This window comes from Amphichorda felina (assembly GCF_050947745.1).
Source record: "Amphichorda felina strain 45539 chromosome Unknown scaffold_2, whole genome shotgun sequence".
Lineage (NCBI taxonomy): Eukaryota > Fungi > Ascomycota > Sordariomycetes > Hypocreales > Bionectriaceae > Amphichorda > Amphichorda felina.
In genome coordinates this window covers 2,196,598-2,219,661 of record NW_028145048.1, presented here as the reverse complement: position 1 = coordinate 2,219,661, position 23,064 = coordinate 2,196,598, and the positions used below count along the sequence as shown (strand labels likewise).

The 23,064-nt window shown below is 56.9% G+C and overlaps 9 protein-coding genes across 9 annotated transcripts; 2 read left to right on the top strand and 7 right to left on the bottom strand.

The window, feature by feature from the left end:
* Positions 1-360: 360 nt before the first annotated feature.
* ACO1O0_002257 (actin cortical patch SUR7/pH-response regulator pali) lies at positions 361-1,061 on the bottom strand (the record flags this gene model as incomplete). Its single annotated transcript, XM_083191729.1, has 2 exons — positions 361-793; positions 871-1,061. 2 exons carry the CDS (start codon positions 1,059-1,061, stop codon positions 361-363), a joined length of 624 nt encoding a protein of 207 aa, XP_083052943.1.
* Positions 1,062-2,614: 1,553 nt separating this feature from the next.
* ACO1O0_002256 (uncharacterized protein) lies at positions 2,615-3,348 on the bottom strand (the record flags this gene model as incomplete). The annotated part of the gene is made up of 2 exons (XM_083191728.1): positions 2,615-3,118; positions 3,181-3,348. 2 exons carry the CDS (start codon positions 3,346-3,348, stop codon positions 2,615-2,617), a joined length of 672 nt encoding a protein of 223 aa, XP_083052942.1.
* A 416-nt stretch (positions 3,349-3,764) lies between these two features.
* On the top strand, positions 3,765-5,845 carry ACO1O0_002255 (mediator of RNA polymerase II transcription subunit 1-domain-containing protein; the record flags this gene model as incomplete). Its single annotated transcript, XM_083191727.1, has 2 exons — positions 3,765-4,124; positions 4,184-5,845. 2 exons carry the CDS (start codon positions 3,765-3,767, stop codon positions 5,843-5,845), a joined length of 2,022 nt encoding a protein of 673 aa, XP_083052941.1.
* A 673-nt stretch (positions 5,846-6,518) lies between these two features.
* Positions 6,519-7,232, top strand: ACO1O0_002254 (uncharacterized protein; the record flags this gene model as incomplete). Its single annotated transcript, XM_083191726.1, has 1 exon — positions 6,519-7,232. One exon carries the CDS (start codon positions 6,519-6,521, stop codon positions 7,230-7,232), a length of 714 nt encoding a protein of 237 aa, XP_083052940.1.
* A 457-nt stretch (positions 7,233-7,689) lies between these two features.
* On the bottom strand, positions 7,690-8,529 carry CHT2_1 (Chitinase 2; the record flags this gene model as incomplete). Its single annotated transcript, XM_083191725.1, has 1 exon — positions 7,690-8,529. One exon carries the CDS (start codon positions 8,527-8,529, stop codon positions 7,690-7,692), a length of 840 nt encoding a protein of 279 aa, XP_083052939.1.
* Positions 8,530-11,242: 2,713 nt separating this feature from the next.
* On the bottom strand, positions 11,243-12,815 carry FMT1 (methionyl-tRNA formyltransferase; the record flags this gene model as incomplete). The annotated part of the gene is made up of 5 exons (XM_083191724.1): positions 11,243-11,984; positions 12,040-12,155; positions 12,215-12,285; positions 12,360-12,602; positions 12,809-12,815. 5 exons carry the CDS (start codon positions 12,813-12,815, stop codon positions 11,243-11,245), a joined length of 1,179 nt encoding a protein of 392 aa, XP_083052938.1.
* An 80-nt stretch (positions 12,816-12,895) lies between these two features.
* Positions 12,896-13,993, bottom strand: ACO1O0_002251 (uncharacterized protein; the record flags this gene model as incomplete). The annotated part of the gene is made up of 1 exon (XM_083191723.1): positions 12,896-13,993. One exon carries the CDS (start codon positions 13,991-13,993, stop codon positions 12,896-12,898), a length of 1,098 nt encoding a protein of 365 aa, XP_083052937.1.
* A 1,234-nt stretch (positions 13,994-15,227) lies between these two features.
* Positions 15,228-17,591, bottom strand: ACO1O0_002250 (DUF3405 domain-containing protein; the record flags this gene model as incomplete). Its single annotated transcript, XM_083191722.1, has 2 exons — positions 15,228-17,154; positions 17,212-17,591. The coding sequence occupies 2 exons, from the start codon at positions 17,589-17,591 to the stop codon at positions 15,228-15,230; spliced, it is 2,307 nt and encodes a 768-aa protein (XP_083052936.1).
* Positions 17,592-20,565: 2,974 nt separating this feature from the next.
* Positions 20,566-21,849, bottom strand: ACO1O0_002249 (LIM domain-containing protein; the record flags this gene model as incomplete). Its single annotated transcript, XM_083191721.1, has 1 exon — positions 20,566-21,849. One exon carries the CDS (start codon positions 21,847-21,849, stop codon positions 20,566-20,568), a length of 1,284 nt encoding a protein of 427 aa, XP_083052935.1.
* Between the last annotated feature and the right edge of the window lie 1,215 nt (positions 21,850-23,064).

Genomic DNA, 23,064 nt, shown 5'->3' with positions numbered 1-23,064 from the left:
ATACAGGGAAGAACGCCGGGGAGATTTATCAAGTCAAGTGCGGATAGAACATGAAAATGATAGAACATGAAAAAAAAAAGTCATATTAGGACTCATACTGCTGATATAGTTCAGAGCGGTATATAGGTATCATATAATTATCACATAATTAGTCGCGTTGATAAATCAGGCGAGCCCCAAAAGCAGGAAACAGTCTTCCAGTCTCTAATTATATTGTTTCATTGGGCTTTTGTTTTTGTCTTTTTGTTGGTGTTGATTATTGGTATCATGGCTTGTGTGTCATGTGTAGTCATATAAGGATCGTGATATTATCGCCCCGGCCGAGCCACGTGGTACCAGGGAGGGCTTATGGCTTACAGCCTAGTACTGTAGCGACTTGCGGCTTTCGCGGTGGCGGCGCCTCCGGCCAGCGCAGCAGGTGACGAACATGAGGATCGTGGAGACGAGGGCGAGGACGGCCGCGACGAGGGAAAGGTAGATGGCCGGGCCGTAGCTGGCACTGCCGGTGCCCTTGTTGACCTCCCGGATGAGGAGGTGGAAGGTGACAAAGGTGATGATGACGGCAATGGCGTTGATGAGGAAGGCCACGCCCGAGGCCAGCGTGGCGAGGATGGAGCCGACGGTGCTGCCGGCGAGCAGGCTGAGCAGGAAGGCGATGAAGAGGACGACGGTGCCAACGGGGTGCAGGACGAGGACGCGTGTCAGGGCCTCGGTGGACTTGGCCCGCGCAGAGCTGAAGTTGGCATCATCGATGTTCTCGAGGACTTGGGCAGGGTCATAGCCAACCCTGGCGCTGGAGCATGTGGAGCTGTGAGGTATCTGTGTAAGTCTGTGTGTTCTAGTAAGTACAAAGAGGATGTTAAGACTCACTCTCCGCCTGAGTTACCCGTTGAACAGTATCCAAATACACCGAATCGGGCGTCCGCATCGCCCGGGAGGTTAAGATCCAGGAAGGATATGTTCTCGACGACGGGAGCCGAGACGTCGACGACAATGGTTAGCACCATGGCGATGAAGAGGAACGCCGACCCCACATAATGCAGTGCTGTGCCAATTGCCATGATGAAAGATGAGTGATTGCTATTATCCGAACGCTGATGTTTGTTTCCCTTAGGTCAGGTGGATATAGTGAAGGCGAGTGAGGGTGACTGAGAGTGAGTGAGTGAGTGATGGGCCGATGGTGGGAGTTGTTGGATGACAATTCAATGATCCAAGGAAGGAGGAGGACCGATCTAATAAACCAACAGGCTGTCGCCGACCCAGAGAATGAGGTATGCCATGTCGCACAGCAAATTTAGGTACGGAGTAGAGACCTACTAAATCTGGGGCATTTGAGACGTCACCACCGGATCTTCGCCTCGCTTGGGACTGAGAGACCTCCCCTGTCACAGCCCCAAAAGCCTGTCAATTCCTTGCCTGTACGAGCAAATCACGGCGCGCTGACGTTGAAGGTGCCTTGGGGTGCCTTGGGGTGCCTTGGCCCTGGGCTGCTTGGTGCCGAGCCGAGCCATTGCCACGTCGCTGATCCATGATCCATCCGAGCATCGCAACCGGTTTAGCAGCTGATGACAGAAGCCGTGACGTAGCAAAGGTGGCTGGCTCACTCAAAGCCTACTCGTAGAGGCTCAGAGTGGGCCAGGCAAATGTCAGGGATGCGGCGTGCCAGGATGTGATCCCTGCAGGGCGTGGTCGGCTTGGCCACATCATTCTGCTGGGGCTGGTGCAGGTGGTGACAAAAACAAGGACGTTTGATGGGCTTGATATTCGTACTCATTGCCCCCCCCCGATTAGTCTGTCGACAGACAGATGATAGATGGAAGAACGGTCACCAGAAAGGGGAACATGTGTTGACTGTGCATAGTATTGGGGTTGCAAGCAATACATAGGTAGTACGGATACTAGAGTGAAGATTCTCGACCGCGCGGTCTTGACTATTGGGGTCTTCATCGCCCCAAGTCGTGCCTCGTGCCCCCATTTTCCCGCCAGCTGAGACATACACGCAATCTGTCTGGCAGCGATTGAAACCAAGATGAGCACTAATAGCAGCGCTATAATAGTAGCTATCCGCCGGACAGAACGCTGTTGCGTGGCTTCAAGTGCTGAGAGCTTGCGTGTCGCTTTGCGTACTCGTATTACCATAATACTGCGGTGAGACGTGCGGAACGAGGCCTCTCAAACCTCTCTGCTAACTTGTATCGTAGATGCAAAACCGCACGGCACCGGAGCTGCCGAGCTGACCCCACGGCTTGTCCCGACCGGCCAGACCTGATGAATAGATGGACCGGGGCTTCGGTTTTGGACCTCGAGGTAATAGCTGGTAACCCCCAGAGGGCCTGTAAAGAATACAGTGCTGGAGGGGCTACATCTCGCGTGCTGTCCCTAGTTGGCTAGGGCTTACGGACGTGATTGGTCCGTTCGTAGAGCGTCGAAGAGCTGTGGTTCAGATCCGGCCCGTTCCTGGATGGTGGTCCGCCAGCCTGACATTTGGAGTCGTAGGATTTAGGTCTGTGTCGTCTACGCCGTCCTGGGTCGCACCCCGAAGGGACAGTGGCGGCTTGTAGGTTGTTGCTATTCTGGAACCTGTCTAGGAGTGAGAACTCCCCCGGTCGCGGCATCACTCTGGCTCTCCTGGTTTGGGTTTCTTCATATTGTTGGGCATCCATTTCCAGAGCTGTAGGCGGTCCTTCTTGCGCGACACTTCGCCCTTGTCTTCGGTGTTGTAGTCCCATCGGGCAAGACCTTTGGCCGCCATGTTGTGGGGCAACGACTGCTTCAAGACGGAGGATATGAATGTCTCGTGGTGCGTGTAGGACTTGGGCCACGCCCGGTTCAGGGGCGAGGAGGACATGGTGTTCGCGTGGTCGTACCCCTCGAGGTCCACGACGCGCAGCCTAAACTCCTTGTGCGCGTGGCCCTGTTCGTCGGTCTCCGGGGGGGCACTACCAGTGCGGATCGTTGCCTTCGTGCCGTCGAGGATTTCCGGTCTGGAGAGGTCGACGAAGCGTATGTCGGGTATCTTTGCGGGGGCGGCAACGGTATAGCTGAGGAGGCCAGCTCCCCTTAGGTCGTCGGCTGTCTTTTCGGCCGCGGTCACGGCGATGAACTGAGAAGGGTAGTCCTGGATAAGACCTGGTCAGTCAACTGGTAGTTAAATGAGCGGCGACGTCTGGCCCATCGTACCGGAACCCTGGTGAAGACCTCAATGGGGCCTCTCTGCTGCAGGACCTGCAGAACCGACCGCCGCTCGGCGAAGGTGATGGGGGTTGGCTCGACCAGGACTCGCAGGGAGCGCTTCGCCCAGTCGCGATTGATGGCCGCGCGCGACCAGCGTGGGGCGGCAGATGCCATTGCGAATGTGTGCAGTGTCGAGGGGATTCACATGAGCGATGCTGGGCGGTGTTGGTGGCTTGTATTATAGCTTAACGTCCCCAACCGTTCTGTGTGAAGGTTTATTTCTGCTGGGGGAGCGAATCCGAGGGTGAGCCTGAGGGTGGGGCCTGGGGCCTCTGTGCTGCAGCTGGTTGCAAGGGCGCCAAAGCTTACCTCGACGACAAAACATCGTTTCAACGTTTCCAACTCTCACTCCCACAAACTCCAGCAGCCAGCCTCCAACCGAGGCACGCCGACCTGCGCCGCTCCTTGTTCCCGGATGGGCTTCAGCAGGCTGTGCGTGGAAAGCCGGCGCCCCGGCCGCTTCTTCTGAGCGACGCGCATATCTAGAGCACCTCCTAGCAGCTGCAACAGCCTCGCCAACAAACGTCGCCATGTCGACCCCAAACAGGCACCCTGCCTCGCAGCAGGGGCGCACTCCCTCGCAGCTCACCGGCGCCACTCCTCCTGTCTCGACGCCCTTCTCCAATGCCGCCCAAGCAGCCTTCTCGCCCAGAGGCCCGCGCTCGTCCCCCCAGCAGTTCAAGAAGTCACCCGCAACCAGTATGCTGGGCCAGCTGTCCAACGGCGCCCTCAACTTCGACAGTCCCTCGACCGCCGCCGCCCTGGGTCTCGCCGGCCCAACCGACATGCCAACGGACAATGACCCCGTGGACGAGCTTCGAGACATGAGACCCATCACGAGGGACGACGACAAGTTGAAGAAGCTCGAGACCATCTTGGAGATTCTCAATGTCAGTTTCCGCTCCCAAGCTTTGACTGATGACCAGCCCTTGTAACTAACGCTTTGTAGAAGAGGAAAGGGCTTGTGAGCGAAGCTGGTTTGGAGCGCCTGGGCCAGCGGAACGGATTCGACTGTCTCCCCGAAGACTACACGGCGCCTGACGGTCGCAAGATGCGGGCCTTGATCATCGCTGGCTCGAGCACGCAAATAGAGATTGTTTTAGACAACAATATCGTCCAGAATGTCACGCTGGCGTTTCCCGAGTCGTCGGAATCAACGTCGCGCCACATGGAGCCTGCGAGCAAGATCCTGCTAGATGATCTGCGCCTACCGCCGAACCAGAGCCCGCTCACCAAGACGCTAGATCAGTTTGCTCTCAACCTCGAGACGCTGGCTGTGCTGGACAGGCTGAGCATCATGCCCGCCTTTGACTGCCGGGCGGCCTTGTCTGGTATCTACACGAGCCTTGAGAGGCTGCACCAGTGGGATGTCTCAAAGCTGAGGGAAGAAGGCGCCGGTCCCGAGAAACTGCTACCGGTCCTGGCCATGTGCTCCAAGAATGGATTGCCTGCCATGCACGCTCGGGGTCGTGTCGGCCTGGTGCTGCAGTATTGGAAAGAGAAGAGGCTGATCCCGTCCCAGGCCGAGAGTACCACGATTTTCACAGAGAAGCGCGAGAAGATTTGGTCTCTCATCATCGGCTTCTCTTCTATGGATGGACTCCAGCTCCCCCCGGCTAGAGTATCAGATAACTGGCTTTCCAAAGACATTGTCAAGGACGATGGGCTGGGCGGCGACCCTAAATCGTTCCCCCTGGACTGGCAAGAGCCGGAAAATGTCTCGTTGCCAGCATCCGAGGAGGGCAAGAATCCCGGCATAGAGATCATGCAAGCGGACCTCTCCACAATCAGGGTCCCTCCGGTCATGTTCACCGTCACCTTTGACCCGCCCATTATACTCCCCCAGAGCGACTGGATGCGCCTGTATGCTTGTGCGAATCTGGATCCGCCACATCTACCCATGCGGCTGCCTACATTTGACCAGCTCTACTTCCCAGTTCCTCCGGGTGTCCACCAGGATCCCAGCGAGCACCGCGCCATCGAGCGGAGGCGTCAGGTCTGCGTGTTTGACAAGGACGGGAAGGCTACGACAAAGACACATCAAAACTCCCTCTTCATATACAAGCAAATCTATTCTATGCAGCTATCGCAGATGGCCTTTTCTCACCCGAAGCAGCTGATCAGCATGCTACCCCTGCTCAGACAGTGGGCTTTTACCTCGACGCTGCTGGAGAACAGCTTCGGCCCCAGCGCCAGGGACCAGGCTCAGGGTGCCGCAGAATGGACTGAGAGGACGGGAAAGAAGCCTCTGGCAAGCATTGTGGGGGAAAAGGATCAGTTGGCTGCTTTTATGCGACGCTCCGGAAAGGAGAAGCTGAAGGGGAACTCGTCCATCCCCAACACCGATCTGCGGCTGGATGTCATTGTATGGGTTCACCCAACGCCTCACTTCCAGGTCGTTTTCCCCTTCAAGGATTCCGAGGCCGATATCACGCTACTGATTCTGGAAAACGGCGTGGTGGAAGTGGTTGACGAGAATATTCTGACCCAGGCAGACGCGGGTCAAGGAGAGGAGGGCAAGGGCATGACCAGAGGCGTTTTGGGCAAAACCCTGGAGCACATGGAAGATCTCTGCAAGTGGGCAGAATGGATTCGCTCCCGGCTGGCATAGGTGCTTGGGAACCCGGCACTGGACGTTCTTCTCCACTTGTTGACGGCGTTATGATACCCCTGGGTCCAAGGCAATAGAACTTGATTTATGCGAAGCAGGCGTCGCCTCAGTCAAGCGCTTTCCCAGAGCTGAGGACCGCGTCACCCGTATCCCATGCAGATGCTGTGACACTGCGCAAGCGAATAAATTTTATCGAATCTAATTATGTCCTGCGACAAAGCCACGAGACGGCTCAGCTAGCCAGCCCCTGGCGCTGCTGTACACCAACGTCTGGCGCATACCAGGCGGCGCGGCTTGCCTCACGCACGCGGATTTTGCACCAAGCATTGTTCCATGGCTGGATCCGTCGAAACCCCGCCGTATCACTCCTTTTAAAAGAATGGAAAGGAGGAAGGGCGCATTTCTCGGGACATTGTGATGGGATCTACCCCATGCGGCCTCCCGTCTCCGTCATGCTCGCGCCAAAGACCGGACACTGTCTCACAAGGCTTCCGGATGCGACACCTCTACCTCCCAGCAAGCAAACAAACAAAACAACCGGGGTTTCCCATTCAGATCCTCCCTCGCAGCTTCCTCGACCTCTTTTTTTTTTCTCCTTCTACTCCAAACACCCAAGACCAAAGGGGGAAGCCAACCAAAGAGGAAGAAAAAGAACAACAGCGTGCTGCCCACCATGGGCGAACAACAAGCCATGAACTCGACAAACCCCTTCGCACGCCGCACCCTACCCCGGCCGTTCCCCCCTCCAGACAAACCTCTCCCCGCTCGCCCATCACCGCCGCCAGCTGTGCCCCCGCGCGCACCGCGCTCCCGCCGCGACGACACCACCGCCGTCTCCTCCTCCGTGTCCTCGTGCTCCTCCTCCTCCTCCTCGACTCTGACCTTCATCCCTGCCGATCACTCGACGCCCTCATCCTCCTCCTCCCTGCCGTTGCGCCACTCCGCCGTCACCCCCGAGCCGCTTGCCCTGCCGCGCCGGCTGCTACCCCGCCCGGACTCGACCATCCTCCCCGAGTCCCCGCCGCTGCCGCCGCTACCGCTGTCGCCTCAGGAGGAGCAGCTGCAGCAGCTGGGACAGCCCCATCGACAACCATCAGGCCTGCTCGCGCCGTGCGACTTCCACGCAGTGGTGAGGCAGGGGGACGTGGTGCAGTACTGGCTGCCCGTGGCGCTGGTGCTGCGCGGGATCCCGGGCCGGGAGGCCCTGCCCAGGGGTCACTGGGAGAGAGTGGTGCAGCTGGCCGAGGCCGTGGCCGTCGGGGAGGGGGAGTCGGGGGTGCAGCTTGTGACGGGGTGGTGCAGCCACGACGAGTCTCTAAGGGAGGCCGACGAAAGTGACGACGATGTTTACGAGGAGGAGGGGGTGATGGTGAACATGGGATGGTGAGGAGGCCAAGGCAAGGGGTCGCGAATAATATGGACATTGAATGCGGAGGGGTTATACTATTAGTACTCTCGTATTATTATAAATTTCCTAGATTAGCAAGGAGCTAGAATAAGCTACAAGCACGGGACACAACGGATACAGCAACATGATTGTTTTTTTATCATCAGAAAGTTCCATTTAATCAGGCATGAATGAATACGTCCATGTACCCTGGCACTATGGGGGAGATATAAGAAAGCCATCATCGTCTAGGGCGGGCCACGCCTAGTAATATTCTCATTCAATCACCCGCCCTGATTACACCAAGCCACCCGGTATGTAAAATATGAACAAAAAAATCGTCCCAGCGTTGGACAAGTCAAAAAGAAAATTTACAAAAACGACATTAGGTATTCAACCAATTCTATCCAACGCCACTTCCTCAAGAGTCCGTGATATTTTCCCCACGCCTGTTCCTTTACAGGAAGAAAGCGACGGCAGCACCGACCACAGCCAGGGCGCTGGCGCCGAGGTGGGCAGCAGCGCCGGTAGGAGGAGGAGTCGTGGTGGTGGGAGCAGGAAGCTCAGGGACGACGGTGGTGTTCAGGCCGCCGCTGGGCTGGGGAGCGGGAGGAGGGACGACGACAGGCTCGGTGACCTGAGGGGGGACCGAAACGGAGGTGGGCTCCTCGGGGACCTCAGGGACGGAGGTAGGGACCTCAGGAACCTCAGGAACGGTGGTAGGGACCTCAGGGATCTCAGGAACAGTGGTAGGGACCTCAGGGACCTCAGGAACGGTGGTAGGGACCCCAGGGACCTCGGGGACGACGACGGTCTCGGTGTAAGTGCTGGTAGCAGCAGTGGTGGTGGTCACCTCGTCATCGGGGCAGTAGGTGGTGGTGATAGTCTTGGTCTCAGTAACACCGTCGGACTCGCAGACAGTGGTGATGGTCTCGGTGATGGTCTGGTGGACAGTGGTGGGCTTGGGAGGCTGAGGAGCGTTGGTCTCACTGACGGGGCAGACGGTGGTGTACAGGGGGATGGTCTCCGTGACAACGTGAGTGCTGTGAGCAGGGCAGTCGGTCACGGTCACAGGGCAGTCGGTGACAGTGTGGATGCTGGTGGTGTAGACGGTAGAGGTGGTCATGGGCACAGTCGGCGCGCTGGTGGTCGAGTTGCTCCAGTGGAAGCCGGTAGGGAGGGTGGAAGTCGGCTTCGTCGAGTTGCTCCACGGGTGCTGGTTGAAGCTGAAGCGATGAGCAGCAGCACCGCCGGACAGAGCCAGGGCGGCCGTGGCAATCTTGAGCATGGAATCCATTATGGTAGTGATTATGATGTCTTCCCGTCTTAAAGAACGAACGGGTGAGTTGGCAGGATGTAGTTAGCGAAAGGCTTGACGAGTGATACGTCGAGTTGGTAAGCGAACGTGAGGCTAAAGATGTCTTGTAAAAGAATGTATAGTATTATCCGCGTGGGGGAAAGGAGAGAAGGGGGCCTTCGAAGAAGTGGATGAAAGAGTCTTTTGAGAGAACCCACCATGCTAGATCCATCTCAACAAGCTCACAGCTGGTCAACGTACTAGCGTTGGTAATTAGTACATACTAGCACGAGGCAGAACAGCCTCCCCGAGTCCCCGAGGCCCCAAGAAGACCCATCGAGAAGACCCATCGTGACAGTATTCGGCATGGAATTTCCCGAATGGTCGGCGCAGCAAGGGGCCTCCAATGGCGAGGTGCCATTTGAGAAGGGAGGGGGAAGCAATCAACAACTTGTCAAGCCTGTCATGGTGAAGAAGATGGGACCAGGGGGTCAAGCAGCCGGGATGACCCCTTCTGGTTCGATGACCGTTCGGGGGTCATGACGAGGGGCTTGCAATGTTGCATACGGCGACTGATCAGCCAGCTTCGAACTGGTACGGCAAAGACTCACGATGTCCACTGAGGAGTGGCGGGCAGCGGACGTGGCGCCGAGTACTTCGAGGCTATCGGTACTTGGTGCCTGGCAGGCTGGCAGACCAGGGACTGCCTGGAGAGGCGTCTGCTAGTGCAGGAACCAGCAGGATGACGCCCCACTGACGTCCAGAAGCCTGGTGGATGCGTGAGAAAACGCTCACAGAAGGCAAAGGGCCGTGGGTCGTGATCTTATCCAAAAGGGTTGGCTGTGAGCCTGTGTTTGAGCGGTCAGGCTACTCTGACCACCCGGGAAGTTGGGGACACGGCCAGCTCTCAGGCCATACGAACGAGACTCAGCCCGGATACTAGACGTCAAGAGACGGCGGTGGGCACGATGGCCGAGCTGATGACGGTCTTGGTACAGCAACCCTCGTGTTCAAAGATTTGACAGAGTGGTTGAGCCCACCGTCTGTCCGTACTAGAGCACGATGGCACCAACAGAGCACACAGCCCGCCCTCCCCTCCACCTGCAGATGCGCCCCAAATGGAGGGTGAGGCCGGTACGTGATGACGGAACGGAGAGCTGCCAGCTTGGGCAACGTTGCTGCGAATCACTCGCCCAACTGGGTTGACTGCCCTTTGATCGTCGCCGACGCCATGGATCTTGTGGTGATACAAGTAGGTACGCACCCGGTAACTCGGTCGTGAATGCCATTTCGTCGTGAACTTGCTGGCAAGAAAACGGACGAAAACGAAGATGACGTGGATGGGCCACCGGATACTAGTAGTAGTAGTACCATGTAGAAGCTGCAAGCCACGATTGCGGCTCATAGATAACACCGTGGTGGCGCTAGACCCCTACCGCAGAATCGCCAGGCGGCCAAATTACAGCCATTGCACTCGGAGATGCGAACACCTCAACCACCTGGAAGCCAAGCAACAAGCCCTCTGTCAGTGCTGACCGTTCTTGCTGATGGGAGCGAACTCAGCGAAGTGGCCCCGAGAGTGGGTGCCCATGCGGTGCAGGGCCCACGCCGGACGGGCCAATCACACTACGTACAATGGACTTGATAGGGCAACAGCGGAGCTAGGCCAGGGGTGTGCCTGTCACTACTGCCACCGTACAAGTTGGTTGGCAGGTCCGCACAAGCCGCACCTGCCGCTCCTCGTGGCCACCCCAACGGTGCCTGCTTTCGGCGTTTCAGAGTTTCTGCATCTCTGTCGCTCTTCATTTTCCCTTCTTCGGCCATGCCGTCCTCGACTCCTCTAGCCGCTGCTCGTGCTCCGTACGATACGTATTATTAATATCACGGATCCGTCACTCAGGTCCAGTTCATTTGCCCACGTGATTCAGTCCATCGACCCCGACAGCTTCGTACCCGCGTCACCGGAAGTTCAAATATCCTTATTAGATGGCACCATTACCCTCACCCAGTTTGCAACCCCCATGTTCCCAGCCAGCCCTACTCGTATCTATTTCCCGACTCATCTCGCTTGGCAGACATTTTTTTTTTCATCATAATATTAGCTACGGTCCACCAAATACTAGGTACTATTTATGACTTTTTAGCAGATTACGAGTACGAGAGGGTACGGATCCGCATCGCGAGCTGCCCAGCCTCAAGATTGAGTTCCCACTTCACTTGCGAAAACCTCTGGTCCATGACTCCATGTCGGTAAGCTGGATCGCGTGCAGGGGTCTACGGCGTACATCTCGTATTATCTATCACCAACTCAAGCTACGGCCTCGACCTCGATGGACTTGCTGCGAGTCTGCCAAGACCTCCAGAGCCTCAAAGGCTATCCAATTATGGCGCCGGGCTGGCCGGCCACCGGCCGCCTTGGCGACTTACCAATATTATTACAAAGTACGAGGACGGTAGAAATAGTAGAGTCAATGCATTTAACCAAAGCCAGTATGTATATTCATAGGTGATTTGGGCAGTATTGTTCGGAACGGTCATCCTTGTGCATGGCATCATGTTGCCAGCATCCATAAAAAGTACAGGGCATCACACCCATCCACTACCTAGTAGTGTGCCATAGCCCTACAGATATTATCGTACACATATCACGCTCTCCCCATCAATCACTTACACACACGTACCACCAGCTCTCCCTTTGCTTCCGGGTGGCCTATTACTGCGTCTTCTTCTCCTTCGTCTTCGTGTTCCCTGGGTTCTTAACCCCGTTCTCCCACTCCACAACAAAGGGCTTCGCTGCAGAGGCTGCTGGCTTCTCTGTCTGGCTCTCGAGGGTCGCCCGGCGCACCCGCAACCACACATCCTTGTCCAGCAGCAGGTACAAGTTGCCCCAACGGGTGTCCACCGAGACGGTCTTGCGGCAGCGCCTCTCCTCGCCGTCCTTCCCGCGTGTCAGCACCTCCATCATGCCCCTGTCGCCGCGGACCTCGTCCTCAGGCACCTGCCTCGCATCGTGGAGGAGCAGCCGTCGCTGGATACGACCGCTGGGGCCATCCACCTCGCCCACCGCCCACACAGCCTGCTTCAGCTGCAGCCGCCGCAGCCAGTCAGCCGCCGTCCAGCTATCCCAGTCGACCTCCGTGTCGGCCGGTGTGATCTTGGGCGCGTGCTCCAGCGGCCGGCCTCCGAGCTCCTTGGCCTTCCACCCGGCATCCTGGTACGGCGGGAGGTGCAGGCCGTCGCGCAGGGCCTGGACGAGCAGCTCCGCGCCCTCCATGGCGAGCTTGCGCGTCGTCCGCGACAGCGTCGGGTGCTGCATCATCCGGATGCCAGGGGCCGGCGTCTGTGATAGCACGACGCCGTGGTCGAACTGCTCCTCGTGCATGGTCTGCAGCGAGACACCCATGTACTCGTCACCACGGAGTGCTGCACGGTGGATGGGCGCGGGCCCTCGTAGACTGCAGTCATCAATTAGCCATCGTAGAACGTGAACCTAAAGATCCGGTGTCATACTCTGGTAGGAAAGACGGATGGACGTTCAGCCCCCCATACTTGGCTTCCCTCAGGAGCCTCTTGGGCACAAAGAGCCCAAACGAGACGGCTATGATGAGGTTGATGTCTCGGGGCATCTGCACGAAGCTCGTCAGCCTGTTGCTTCCTGCGTCATATCCCGCACATATGCACTTACTTCCCAGCCCGTAAACGTTTTGATCTCATGGTACGGCAGCTCCAACTGCTCAGCCGCCCTCGTACACGGCACTACCACCACCCCATCAATAAATCATTTCTCAGAGTAGCTCATCAGCGAGATAAAAACAGAGCACAAGACTCACCATCGGCCAGTTTCTTGAACCCCCGGCCGGTTCTCTTAGGCGGCTGCACCACCACCTCGATCTTCTCGACCAGCTCGCGGTTATACCTCCACTCCTCGTGCAGCGCATGCAGCGACTCGACACTCATCAGATCGGACCCGCAGAAGAGGATGCGCAATGGGTCGGACTTCAGGCCCCTCGTGGTCGTGTACAAGTTGCGGCGCCATGCTCCCGTCACCAGCTGCCGCCGCGCCGGCGCGAAGGCTGGAGTCGCTAGCGGCCGAAGAAGCATCTCGACTCGCCCTTCTCTCTATCCTACCTGTTCCCAGGGTTTGAAAAGAAGAAATCAGATGGCCATGGGCATGGCGACGCGAAATGATTTTGCAATGCTCGTCATGAATGTCAACCGCAATCTCTTCGTCGCATGATCAAGGACGTCGCGTTTGATGCAATACCGCTTACGCGCATACATATCATGTCCAGGCATCACCAAGTCGACGACCATCTCCAGGCTCAAGTGCCATGTAGGTGACAAGTTAATATAAGGTATATAGATCTCATGGGATGGCCCAGTCGCATGCCACCATCCACATCTGCCCATCCACCTCAACGTCCCACACAGGCTGCCTGACCTCGACCACACTGCCCACCGCCACCGTAGCTCTTCTCTCCAAACCTGTCAGCCTGCCCTCGCCTGCAAGAATCACCCTCCGCACTTCTTCCGTGCTTCCCACCGTCCCCTGGGACAGATACATCCTCCTCCCTGCCCGGACATCCCTGACGGTGACCCGGAACGTAGACCCCGCGAGCTCCTCATCCCCCTTCACCTCCGACAGCCACCCTTGGAGCTCCGCAGCCAGCCCGCCGGTGATATACCTCGCCCCCCGGCGCTGCGGGGAGAAGGCAGCCGGAAGGCCTTCGCCCAGCGATTCGTCCTCGAGCTGCTTGAACCGCGGCGGTGGCCGGAAGGTGGGCTGCTGCTGCGCCTTTCGTCCGCCATCCACGTCGGAAGAGTAGTCGTCATGGACGGTCATCTCTGGTGAACCTAGAGACTGCGCCCCATCCTCGCTCTGCCCATCGTAGCAGCCGCCCTCCTCCATACCAGCATCGAGCTCTGCGCTGTTGGGGCGGCCGAAGGGTGGGATAGGGCTGATAGATAATTTGCGCCTCTTGGCCTCCCTTGGCCTAGGAGAATCCCCAAGTGAGGGAACCATTGCATCCGCCAGACCATCCGGGGGGCACTCTCCTCCCTCTGAGTGATCAGACGAGAGAATTCCACGTCCCTGCGACTCATCCGACACCACCTCGATTGAATCACCCAGCACATCCCTCGCCCTCCCTCTCACCCTCACTCTCCCCTCCACCTCTCCTCCCTCATCGCCCTCGGCGGAGCTCACCTCCCCCCTTCCCTCGTCACCCTCAACGGAGCTCACCTCTACCCTCTCCTCCTCCTCATCGTCATCGTCCACATCCTCGACGCCCCTCCGCTGCTGCGTCGCCCACGGCACCGGCGACGGCACGCTGAACCGCGGCGTCGACGTGAACCCCCCAGCCTGCTGTGCGCGCTTGGGCAGGAGGAACCTGCGCGGAGTGGGTGTCTGGACCACCGGCGGTTTAATCAGCATGTAGTTGAAAACGCACAGGGTGGTAAGCATGGAAACATACGCTTGGAGGCGGACCCATGGCTAAGGTAGGTAGGTCCTTTTAACGAGGCATAGTCTAGCCGGAGACGCGAAGAATCTTTGGTCACGCCCCCGATTTCACCAGGGACGACGCTGCTTTAGGGCCACTCATTACTCTAACGTATCCGTAGGTGCTTGTGCCATTGATCAGGGCCAGCGAGTGGTGGTCTTGGGTGCGTCGGGTGTTGGACATTGGTGAAAGGGTTCACTGATGCATGTCGTTGGAAACCTGCAGCATGACACCTCGTGGGGCAAGAGGTACCAACGTACCGGTGGGGGATGCCTTAATCTCGTGGTATGGTAGGGAACAAAACATCATCCCAACTCAAAAGACTTCAAGCGACCTTAACTCTCCAAGGGACAAAAAAAAGAGTTTAACCAACAATATGGCAACTCTATCCTCATAGTAAACTTCGTTTCCATAATTAGATCCGTGTTGGCTGCATCCCTGTGTCCTGGCGAGTAATTCGAATCACAGCCCCCGTCATTCTCGACATCCAGAATGCCGGCCAACTTCTCATCATTATACGTACATCTCATTCACCGAAATAACTCAGGTCTCCGACCATACAGCTCTGGCAGCAACGCCTGTATTCAACTCGTCAAACTATCTCGCAAGCCTATAGTCGTCTCGTACTTCTATCATGTGGGTTTGTACATAATAAGAAAGGCGCCATTCCGTGGGCCACCCCCCTCAAGTCTCCCGTCGTGTCTTTTGCTTCTGGGGGACTGACTGGCCGCGCCACCGAAAGATTCCTGATAAGAACGCCGTGCTGTGTATCTCCGCCTATTGGACCCGTCTCTCCATATCTATCTTCCAGGAGTTACCTTTCTCGCCCCCGCTCATTCATTCAGCAGATATGCGCCGCCGTGGGCCCAACGTAAAAACAAAAGGTGAGAAGGGGGAAAAGAAGCAAGTTTTTGAGGTTCCACAATCATAGTAGCATAACTCTTCCCCCCTGGATAAATGGAGGCGTCTACCGGACGCCCCCAGGACTGCTAATAACACGGTCATCTGATGACCCCGTGCAGTCGAGAAATATCATCTTGCGGCAAGGCCAATGCAGCTTCTGGCTAACGAGGCGAGTGCCACTCTCAGAAGAAAATAAAAGTAGTAGCAGCTGGAAAGGTGACCGAAGTGCAGTTGATGGGAGTGAGCACTCCCCACCCATAGGATGTTAGGCACCAAGTCGATCGCTTCAACGCCTTAGCCGTAGGCAAGCTCAAATCCCGTCTCATGGTCCTTCTCAGTGGGCTCGGAGTCCTTGACGGGATGCAGCATGATGGAAGGCAGACAAGGTCGCCCGTTCCGCTGCTCCCAGCGCTTACCACCAATGCCTGTGTCGATCCATCCCATCCAGTTGTTGAACAGCCGGTTGGGCGGCTCCGCGCGATAGTACCAAGTCGAGCTTTGGTACCGACGCTCACGTCCCCAGCCCATGGGGCTACCGTAACCGCCACTCTCTCCCTTTTCGCCGGGGTTGAACCATTTGTTCAGGAAGTTGCCGTCCCAATCGCGGTCCATGAAGACCGGATGAGGAGCAAAGACGGCCTTGAGACCATGGTGAAGGGCCACGGTCTGCGGTGTCATCTCGGAAGCCACGTGGTTGCCACGCATGTTCTCGACATGCATGGCATCCAGGACGCGTTTCGAGACGCGAGAGTGAGTAACAATCGTGGTGCGGCGTGGCAGGTCAGCTTTAGGATGAGTATCATCGCTATATCCCCAGATGTGGCTGCCGATGATCCAGTTGCTGTGGATGGGGTTGAAGATGGGCCCAAGAGTGATGACATCAGCATCCTCGCCGACGCCCCAGATGTAATTGTCGTCGTCGGGAGATTCCACCGGTGGCTTGGGACCAACGGGGTTGATGAAGGGGAGATCAACTGGGCCCCAGATAGTGTCGTTGCCGTACCGCTCCTCAATGTCCTTCCGGAAGTCCGTGTCATAGTCCCCGTGGTACTCGGGAACGTACCATCGCTCGTTACGCTCCCAGAGCCCCTTCCGCGGCTGCTCGCGCGAGAAAGAAGAGATCCGGTCCAGTATATCGTAGTGGTGGCCAGTGTAGCGGAAGTCCATCTCCCAGTTCCAGATGAAATCGAACTGAGGGTGGTCATGGCTGAACTTCTGCACCGAAAGCCACTGGGCTGTGTGCACGCTCCTCTCGTTCTCGTCTTTGAGCTCTGTGTAGATGTTCCAGACCACCTCGTCGTTCCAGAGAACTGTCATGCCGTGGAACTCGGAAGGAACATTCTCCTTGAGAACGTACTGGTACGTCTCTGGGTCGTCGAAAATGCGTAGCTCGTGGTCCTTGACATGGACAAGCAGGAACACCTCGTACTCGCCACCAGACTTCAGCGATAATTCGCTGATCATGGCGCGGATGAAATGCTTGTCGTTCTCGGTGTACTCCTTGCCTGTGTAAGATCGCAGCAGGACAGCAGTGCGCTTCTCTGCTGTGAAGTCTTCGTTCGTGTTGTCATCGCTGTAGGTGCCGTCAAAGTTGGCAGCTGCACGTTCTCCAACGTTAACACCGTCGTCGTCCCTCGCAGTCAGACTATCTCCCGATTTTCCAATTGGCAATTTGCCCTTGGGGGCGTCGTCAGCTGGTGAGGTCTCAGGATACGCGTGGAGGTAGGGGTTCTTCCGGCTCTGCTTGAGATCGTAGCGCTTGGCATTCTTGTGGACGCAGCGTCGCTGAAGGTCACCCCAGTTGACATTGTCCCAGTCCACGGGTTCCGTCTCGCCACCAATCTTCTTCATCTGCTTGACAAATCCATAGGGGCCCAGCCGAGTTTCGCGCTCCCAGCAAAGATTAGGGTCCAGACCGAGTTTGTCGTAGGTGCCCATCTTCGGGTCGGGGAAGTTCTGGGGGCGCCCCTTGAAGACCAAGAGGTCTTCAATGAACTCGCCGGTCGCACCCTTGCAGGGAACATAGGGTGCGTAATTGGCGGCCTTCCACTCATCGCTGTTGTAGTCGGGGTACGGGTTGAAGCGGACGGGCTTCTCCTCTGTAAAGCTGGCCTCAACGTCGGGGTCCTCCCTCAGCATCGCGGCGAGCTTCTCGCTCCGGTTCTCCCTGTTGTCCAAGGTCTCGAGGGTGTTGCCGTAGATGAGTTCAGATGTAGGTAGGCTGATGTAGATACGTTAGCGCCGCACGTCGACTGCGCGCAGCAGGAGCGCTACTTACTCCTTGGACACCTTGTAGGAATATCTCCACAGCTGCCTCATGTCCTTCTCCTTCTGGAGCCGGCTGATGGAACCTTCTGACCTCTCCGTGCCATCTGTCTCGTAGCCGGGTTCAACATCATTGGGGTCTTCCTGGTCTCCCTCATCTCTAAAGCCCTTGATATCTTCAATCTCGACATCCCAGGGTTTCTTGGTTTGTCCACTGACGTCGCTATTGGGGTCAATCGGCTGCTGCCCGGGGCTCTGATTATCGTGAATATAGGGAACCATGTGGAGGCGTGAGGACGGTCCGCTGAAGAAGAGGTAGTAGACGGCAAATGTGGCCAGCGCACCGAGAAAGACGGTCTTCGGGCGCAGTGTACGGCGACCGGGGGTCCACATCTTGTCCATGCCTCGTAGGCTAGTTGGGCCAAGGAAATGTGTCGTGGAGAAGCGCGAGCGAGCAGTGGCTGGAGTCGCACACAACTCGCAATCAGATAAGTCGGAGGGATGACGTTGGCCTCTCAAAAGAGCATGTTGCGTCAGACGGTGGCGGTGCGGGGAGACTGCGCGGTCGGCAGGGCGAATTGTCGTCGATGCGAGGCGCAGCCAAGATGGAGAGATTGGCAGCGTCGATGTTCTTTTGCTGTTCTGCTGGAGATAGCGACGCTGCACCCAGTGCCGTTTCCACCCCTTCGGATGACGCGATGGGGAGCCGGAATGGAAATGTCAAAGGAGTGGCGCGACTTCTGTCAAAGAAGTCTCAGTGGCGTCAACAAGCGAGCAGGAGCGAGGCTGCACAACGACGTCCAACGTCAATGTACACAAAAAAAAAAAGGGTGAAAACAGAAGCAAGGTGAGGATAAATGACGAGAAGTAAAGGAGATGAAGGGTGGAGGAGGGAGAAACCGAGTTCCAGGTTGCGTGCTGCCAGCCTGCCGCTACTGAAAGCTTGGTACAGACAGAGTAGGGGGTTTGCAGAGGGGCGGGCGGGTCCTAGCCTGCTGCAGCCTCCTAACCAGGGACGTACTCGTTCGTACTACTCTCCATGACGGACCCAGCAGTGTTTCCTAGGGGCAACTTAATACTTTCCCAATATGTCTAACTTGCGCGGAATTCGCAGCTTGCAACTTCTTGCAACTGGCAAAAGTCAGACTACCTAGGGAACGTTAAGGTTCCAAGCGCGGGCGTTGAGTTGCGGCCATGCCTACCTACTAACAGTGCCTCCTACGAAATACCTCCTGCTAAGAAAAATGCATCCGTGGCAATATGGCATTATGACGGCCTCAGCGACGACTCGAGGAAATGGCGCTGGAGGTTTCCCACTGTGGGCACTTAATTTGGGTCTGACAGGGGCGGCTACTAGTTATTAGGGGCGGCCCAGAGCGGCAAACTTCATCGTCTCATAGTACGGCGGATACAGTGCATGGAGAATTGTCGTCATAAATGTGGTTTTGGCTGTTTGATCCTCGCAATTGTCGTCGCATCGTCGGCCCCCAGCCCCCGTCAGTGAGAATACTGTGCTTACATACGAAGTAGTAAGTAATAGTAGTGGTATTACCGCGACGACTGGAACAGCTCGATCGCCAGTTACCAACTCAACGAACTCAACCGTTTGAAGCGGCCACCACGCCAAGCTCAAGAATTTCGGCGGCTTCCTCCTGTTCGGCTAATTCGCGCCGCTCCATGGGAGGGGGGAGGGCTGTCGGCGATCACTGGAGCATGATAATCTCATCACCCCCACGGCGCCTGGTGATTCGACGCGGGCGACTGTAGGTCCAGCCCTGAGGCCAGGCTGTCCACTGTCCAAAGAGATCCGAGCGGCTGTCCGTAGGCAGTAGATCCCCTACATGGCCAATCCTATCCTCCGCAGTTATTCGGACAAAGACCACTACACCATGATGTCTGCACCATGATGTTGGCGCCCACCGCAGACGGCAGTCGAGGAATTCAAGCTTCTCGAAGAGGCTTGGCCCACGATAAGGAGGTGTGGGCCTTGGGCCATTGGTTGTCACATCAAACTTGGCCTCGTCGGTTGCCGCAAGCGGCCAGACCACCAGATAGACAGACAGATAAGTCGGATCTCTCTGGCTGGTCGTTTCAACGCTTTCCAGAGGACCGCGTCACTTGATGTCATGTCCATGTATTGAGACCTGTCCAAGCCTTGGCTCCTGAATAGACTCTCGATTTTCCAGAGTCCAGACGACCGGTGCCGAGCATTTTTCTTTTTCCTATATGTTGATGATGGCAGCATCCAACTGCTTGGCGATGATTGATCGATCCTGTCGTCTACGTAGTATTACTACTCCGTAGGGACTCATAAGTAGCACCAACGCCTGTAACCCATCACCACTCAAGTGTACCTGCAGCACTACGAAGTAGTACTGCACTCAATCTCCAATGTCCCGCGCCTTCGCATAATAGTAGACGCAATGGTGCCGGCGGCGTTTCAGGTCACATCGGGACGCGCTGGGACCTGCACAAATAGGGAACCTGCCCTCCTTCCCGAGACCTTGATGGCATGCTACATCGCGATCGTCGTGGCTGGCAGAAGACAGACGAGACTTTAGACGTCCAGTCAGGGAAACTGCAAATGCACATCAATCATCCATTTCCATCTTGGGCCAAATGTACACTCCGCCCCGCCACAGAGCCAGTCGTGAACCGAATCCAATCTAAGCCGAATCAAGCATGAAAGGGGCAGCCAAGAGGTCCAAGCAAATCCCCCGTGAGTGTTCACGATCGACAATGGGCACACATATTGCAAGTAGACACTGTGTTGCACGGACGCTTCTTCCCCGTCCCAGACAGCCCACTCCCGGAACGACTTCTTCGGCCCCCTCCATCAATCTTGAGGTATTACACGTGGATAGAACCAAGTAGTATTATGTTTATGTTTATATTAGGCCCAGGCATGTCCAAATACGGCCACCTAAGCTACCAACTGATAAAAGACGATCCAGAATTTCGTGTCTCTTGGCCGCAGTACTATATAGTAAAAAAGCAAAAATCGCGCCGATGCCGATGCCCAAGGACGGAGACTTTGCTTCCGTCCTGTTTTCGCGCCCCAAAACTCCCAAACATCGTTCGCTCTGATATCCTCCAAAACAAAAGCCAAGGCCAAAAATGCTGTGAAAGAGCAAAAAAGTAATACCTCCTCCGGAAAATAACGGCGGAAGATGCAACAGCTCGAGGTTCAACCGAGGGTATATATCGAAACAGAAAACAAACAAAAAACGAGTGGGGTCCCATAACTCCTTATAGGAAAGGTAATAATAGTAAAGCGAGAGTTTGTCGCAGGGTTTGCATAGTCTCCGTGCAGCCATGGAACTTGAGGTGTAAACCCGCAATCGTATCGTAATGGAGAGCTTACAGCTCACATCATGCCCAGCCTGGTGCTGCGCTTGTTCATCTGTGGCCGCGAACCAAAGCCCGCCTTGGGCGGAGGCATTCCAAAACCCGGGCGTCGGCTGCTAGGCGGACCGTTGTTCGGACGAGGCATGCCGGGGCCCGCACCGCGGGGCCTTGGGCCGCCTCCGGGGGGTCCAGGTCGACCGGGTGGCCCAGGCTTCCCTGGCATACCGCGAGAAGGTCGAGGAGGCATCGGGCCACCACGCCCAGGTGGGCCCCGCGCTCCCGGAGGGGGTGCCTGTCGGTACGCGTACGGGTCTTGCTGCGGAGGAGGGTAGCTTCCTGGCCCGTTCCATGCTGGGGCACTGTTCACTCTGTTCGAGGCATCCTTTTCACAGAACGCCCGGCCGTCGACTTCAAAGTAGCCGTCCGAGAGGGAGTTACCACAGTCCAGGCAGCAGAAGCAGCCAATGTGGTACTTCCACGACGCCTCATCCTCCACGTACTGTCCTTCGATGCCTCGCCCGCAGCCGCCGCAGAGGCTGCCGTTGAGCGTGTGGTAGTGCAGCTCGCAGTAGGGCTTGTCGTTGAGCACATAGAACTCGGCTGAGGTGAAGGGCTGCGAGCACGTGGTGCAGACGAAGCAAGGCTTGTGGTACTTGCCCGTCAAACGCCCGTCAGCAGATGAGACACACTTCCCCTTGATAGGCTGGCCACAGGCCTTGCAGTCCCCCCGGTAGGGAAGGTCACTGGTTCCCCTTCGCGATGGAGGAATCGCGCGCGGCGAGGGGGGTGAGGCGCCCATGCGGCCCGACAGCGAATCACCGCGGGAGCCCCAGCTCCCTTCCGAGCCAAAGCTACCAAAGACACGTTGTGGAGACGTTCCGTACTGCGGCGATAGCCCAGGTTGGTCGTAAGGGTTTGAGAGTTGGTGGCCATCAGGCAAGATACCCAAAGGAGATTCTGCAAGAGGAGAGTGCGGTTGAGGGCTCGAAGGGCCGAGGTGGAGCTCATCCGGCCTCAGGTTTTCTATGCCTGTCTGAACCTCCTCCATCAGATCATCGAGATTGGGGCCATCTGATTCCTGGGGCCGTACTTGCGATCGTGCCGGGCTAGTTTGGGAACTAGGGTGACTAGGCTGGCTGGGCTGGCTAAACCCCGAGTATCCGGAAGATGTCGAGTCGGACGGTGCATGGTAGGGGTTACCGATGCCAAACTCCCGGGCCAGGTCGACAGAGCCCGTGTTCTCCCCCGCAGGTCGGATCAGGCTCTTCCGCGGCGGGGGTCGTCTTGAGGTGTCCGGCCCCATAGACGGTCTCCGACCAGTGGGAAATCCTGAGCTCTGTCTGGTTGTCCGTTCGTTCCGCGTTCCCGGAGCAGATGGCGTCCGCATCGGAGGCTCCGGTATGAAAGATTGTTTGGGGAAAGTCTCGGAGCGGTTCAGAGCTCCCAACGGCGGAGGCTCAAGCTCATCATCGGGCCGTAAGGGTGGTCCGAAGCCTTCGTAGCCGGTTTTCTTGGGGATCCTCGGGGGTACGTTATCACCACTGGCACCAGAACGATTCGAGCTGGCTGTGCCTGGACGATCATCTGGGTAGGGGTATCCCGCATTTGGTGTGAGAGAATCTTTTCGGAACGGTGAAACTACATCTCCCAATGACGGCCGCCGATGATCGAATGGGCCCGGTGTGAGGCTGTCCATTCGTTGCAGAACCCCAGCCCCTGGACTTGGTAAAGGCTCCGTTGTGTAGCTCGACTGATCTCCCAGGCCACCGTAACCATTTGGGCGTCGCGAACTCAATGGCGTGGACGCATAGCCTTCGCTGGTAGTTCCATAGGGCGTCCTCGGGGACTCGCTGGAATAGCTGACTGGTGTCAACGGACCTTGGCGCGTGTACGATTGATCTAGAGTGCCATTAGCAACCATGTTCAACGGTACAAACTTAGAGCTGACCGCGGACGTACTCGCAGCCCTAGTATCAAGTGGTACGGGCATATGTCCGTGCTTGGAGGGCGGTGCCAAACTAGAGTATTGTCCAAACGTCTCATCTACTTCAAGTGGCGGAGACACTGCGATGTGACGTTAGTTTCTGGACCAACCACTCGAGTAGCCAAAACCCCCCCCCTCTTACTTACGTTGCGAGGTTGGTTCGGTACTGCAAACATGGTCTCCCATCATGGAGATCTGTACATCGTTGCCACATTGTGAGCACTTGATGCTCGGCAAAAAGCTTGAGTCTCTGGGCATAGACATGTCGAATTTCGTCTCTCCGAATGCTATTCGCGGTCTATGAATACTGTGCAGGCATCGGAAGCCGCGGTCGTACAATCTCGGGTGCTACAAGACTGCGTTGCACGCGGGTGGTGAGAGGCGGTTTGGTCGAATTTGAAGTTGGCAGATGATTCGGGATGCCCCAGGCAATATGGCGCATCCAAGCAGCTGGAATCAATGTCGGTAGGCAAGCCTGAGTGCCTTGTTGGCTGTTCCCCCTCTTTGTCCGCGTGATTGCTGCGAGTTCTCGGT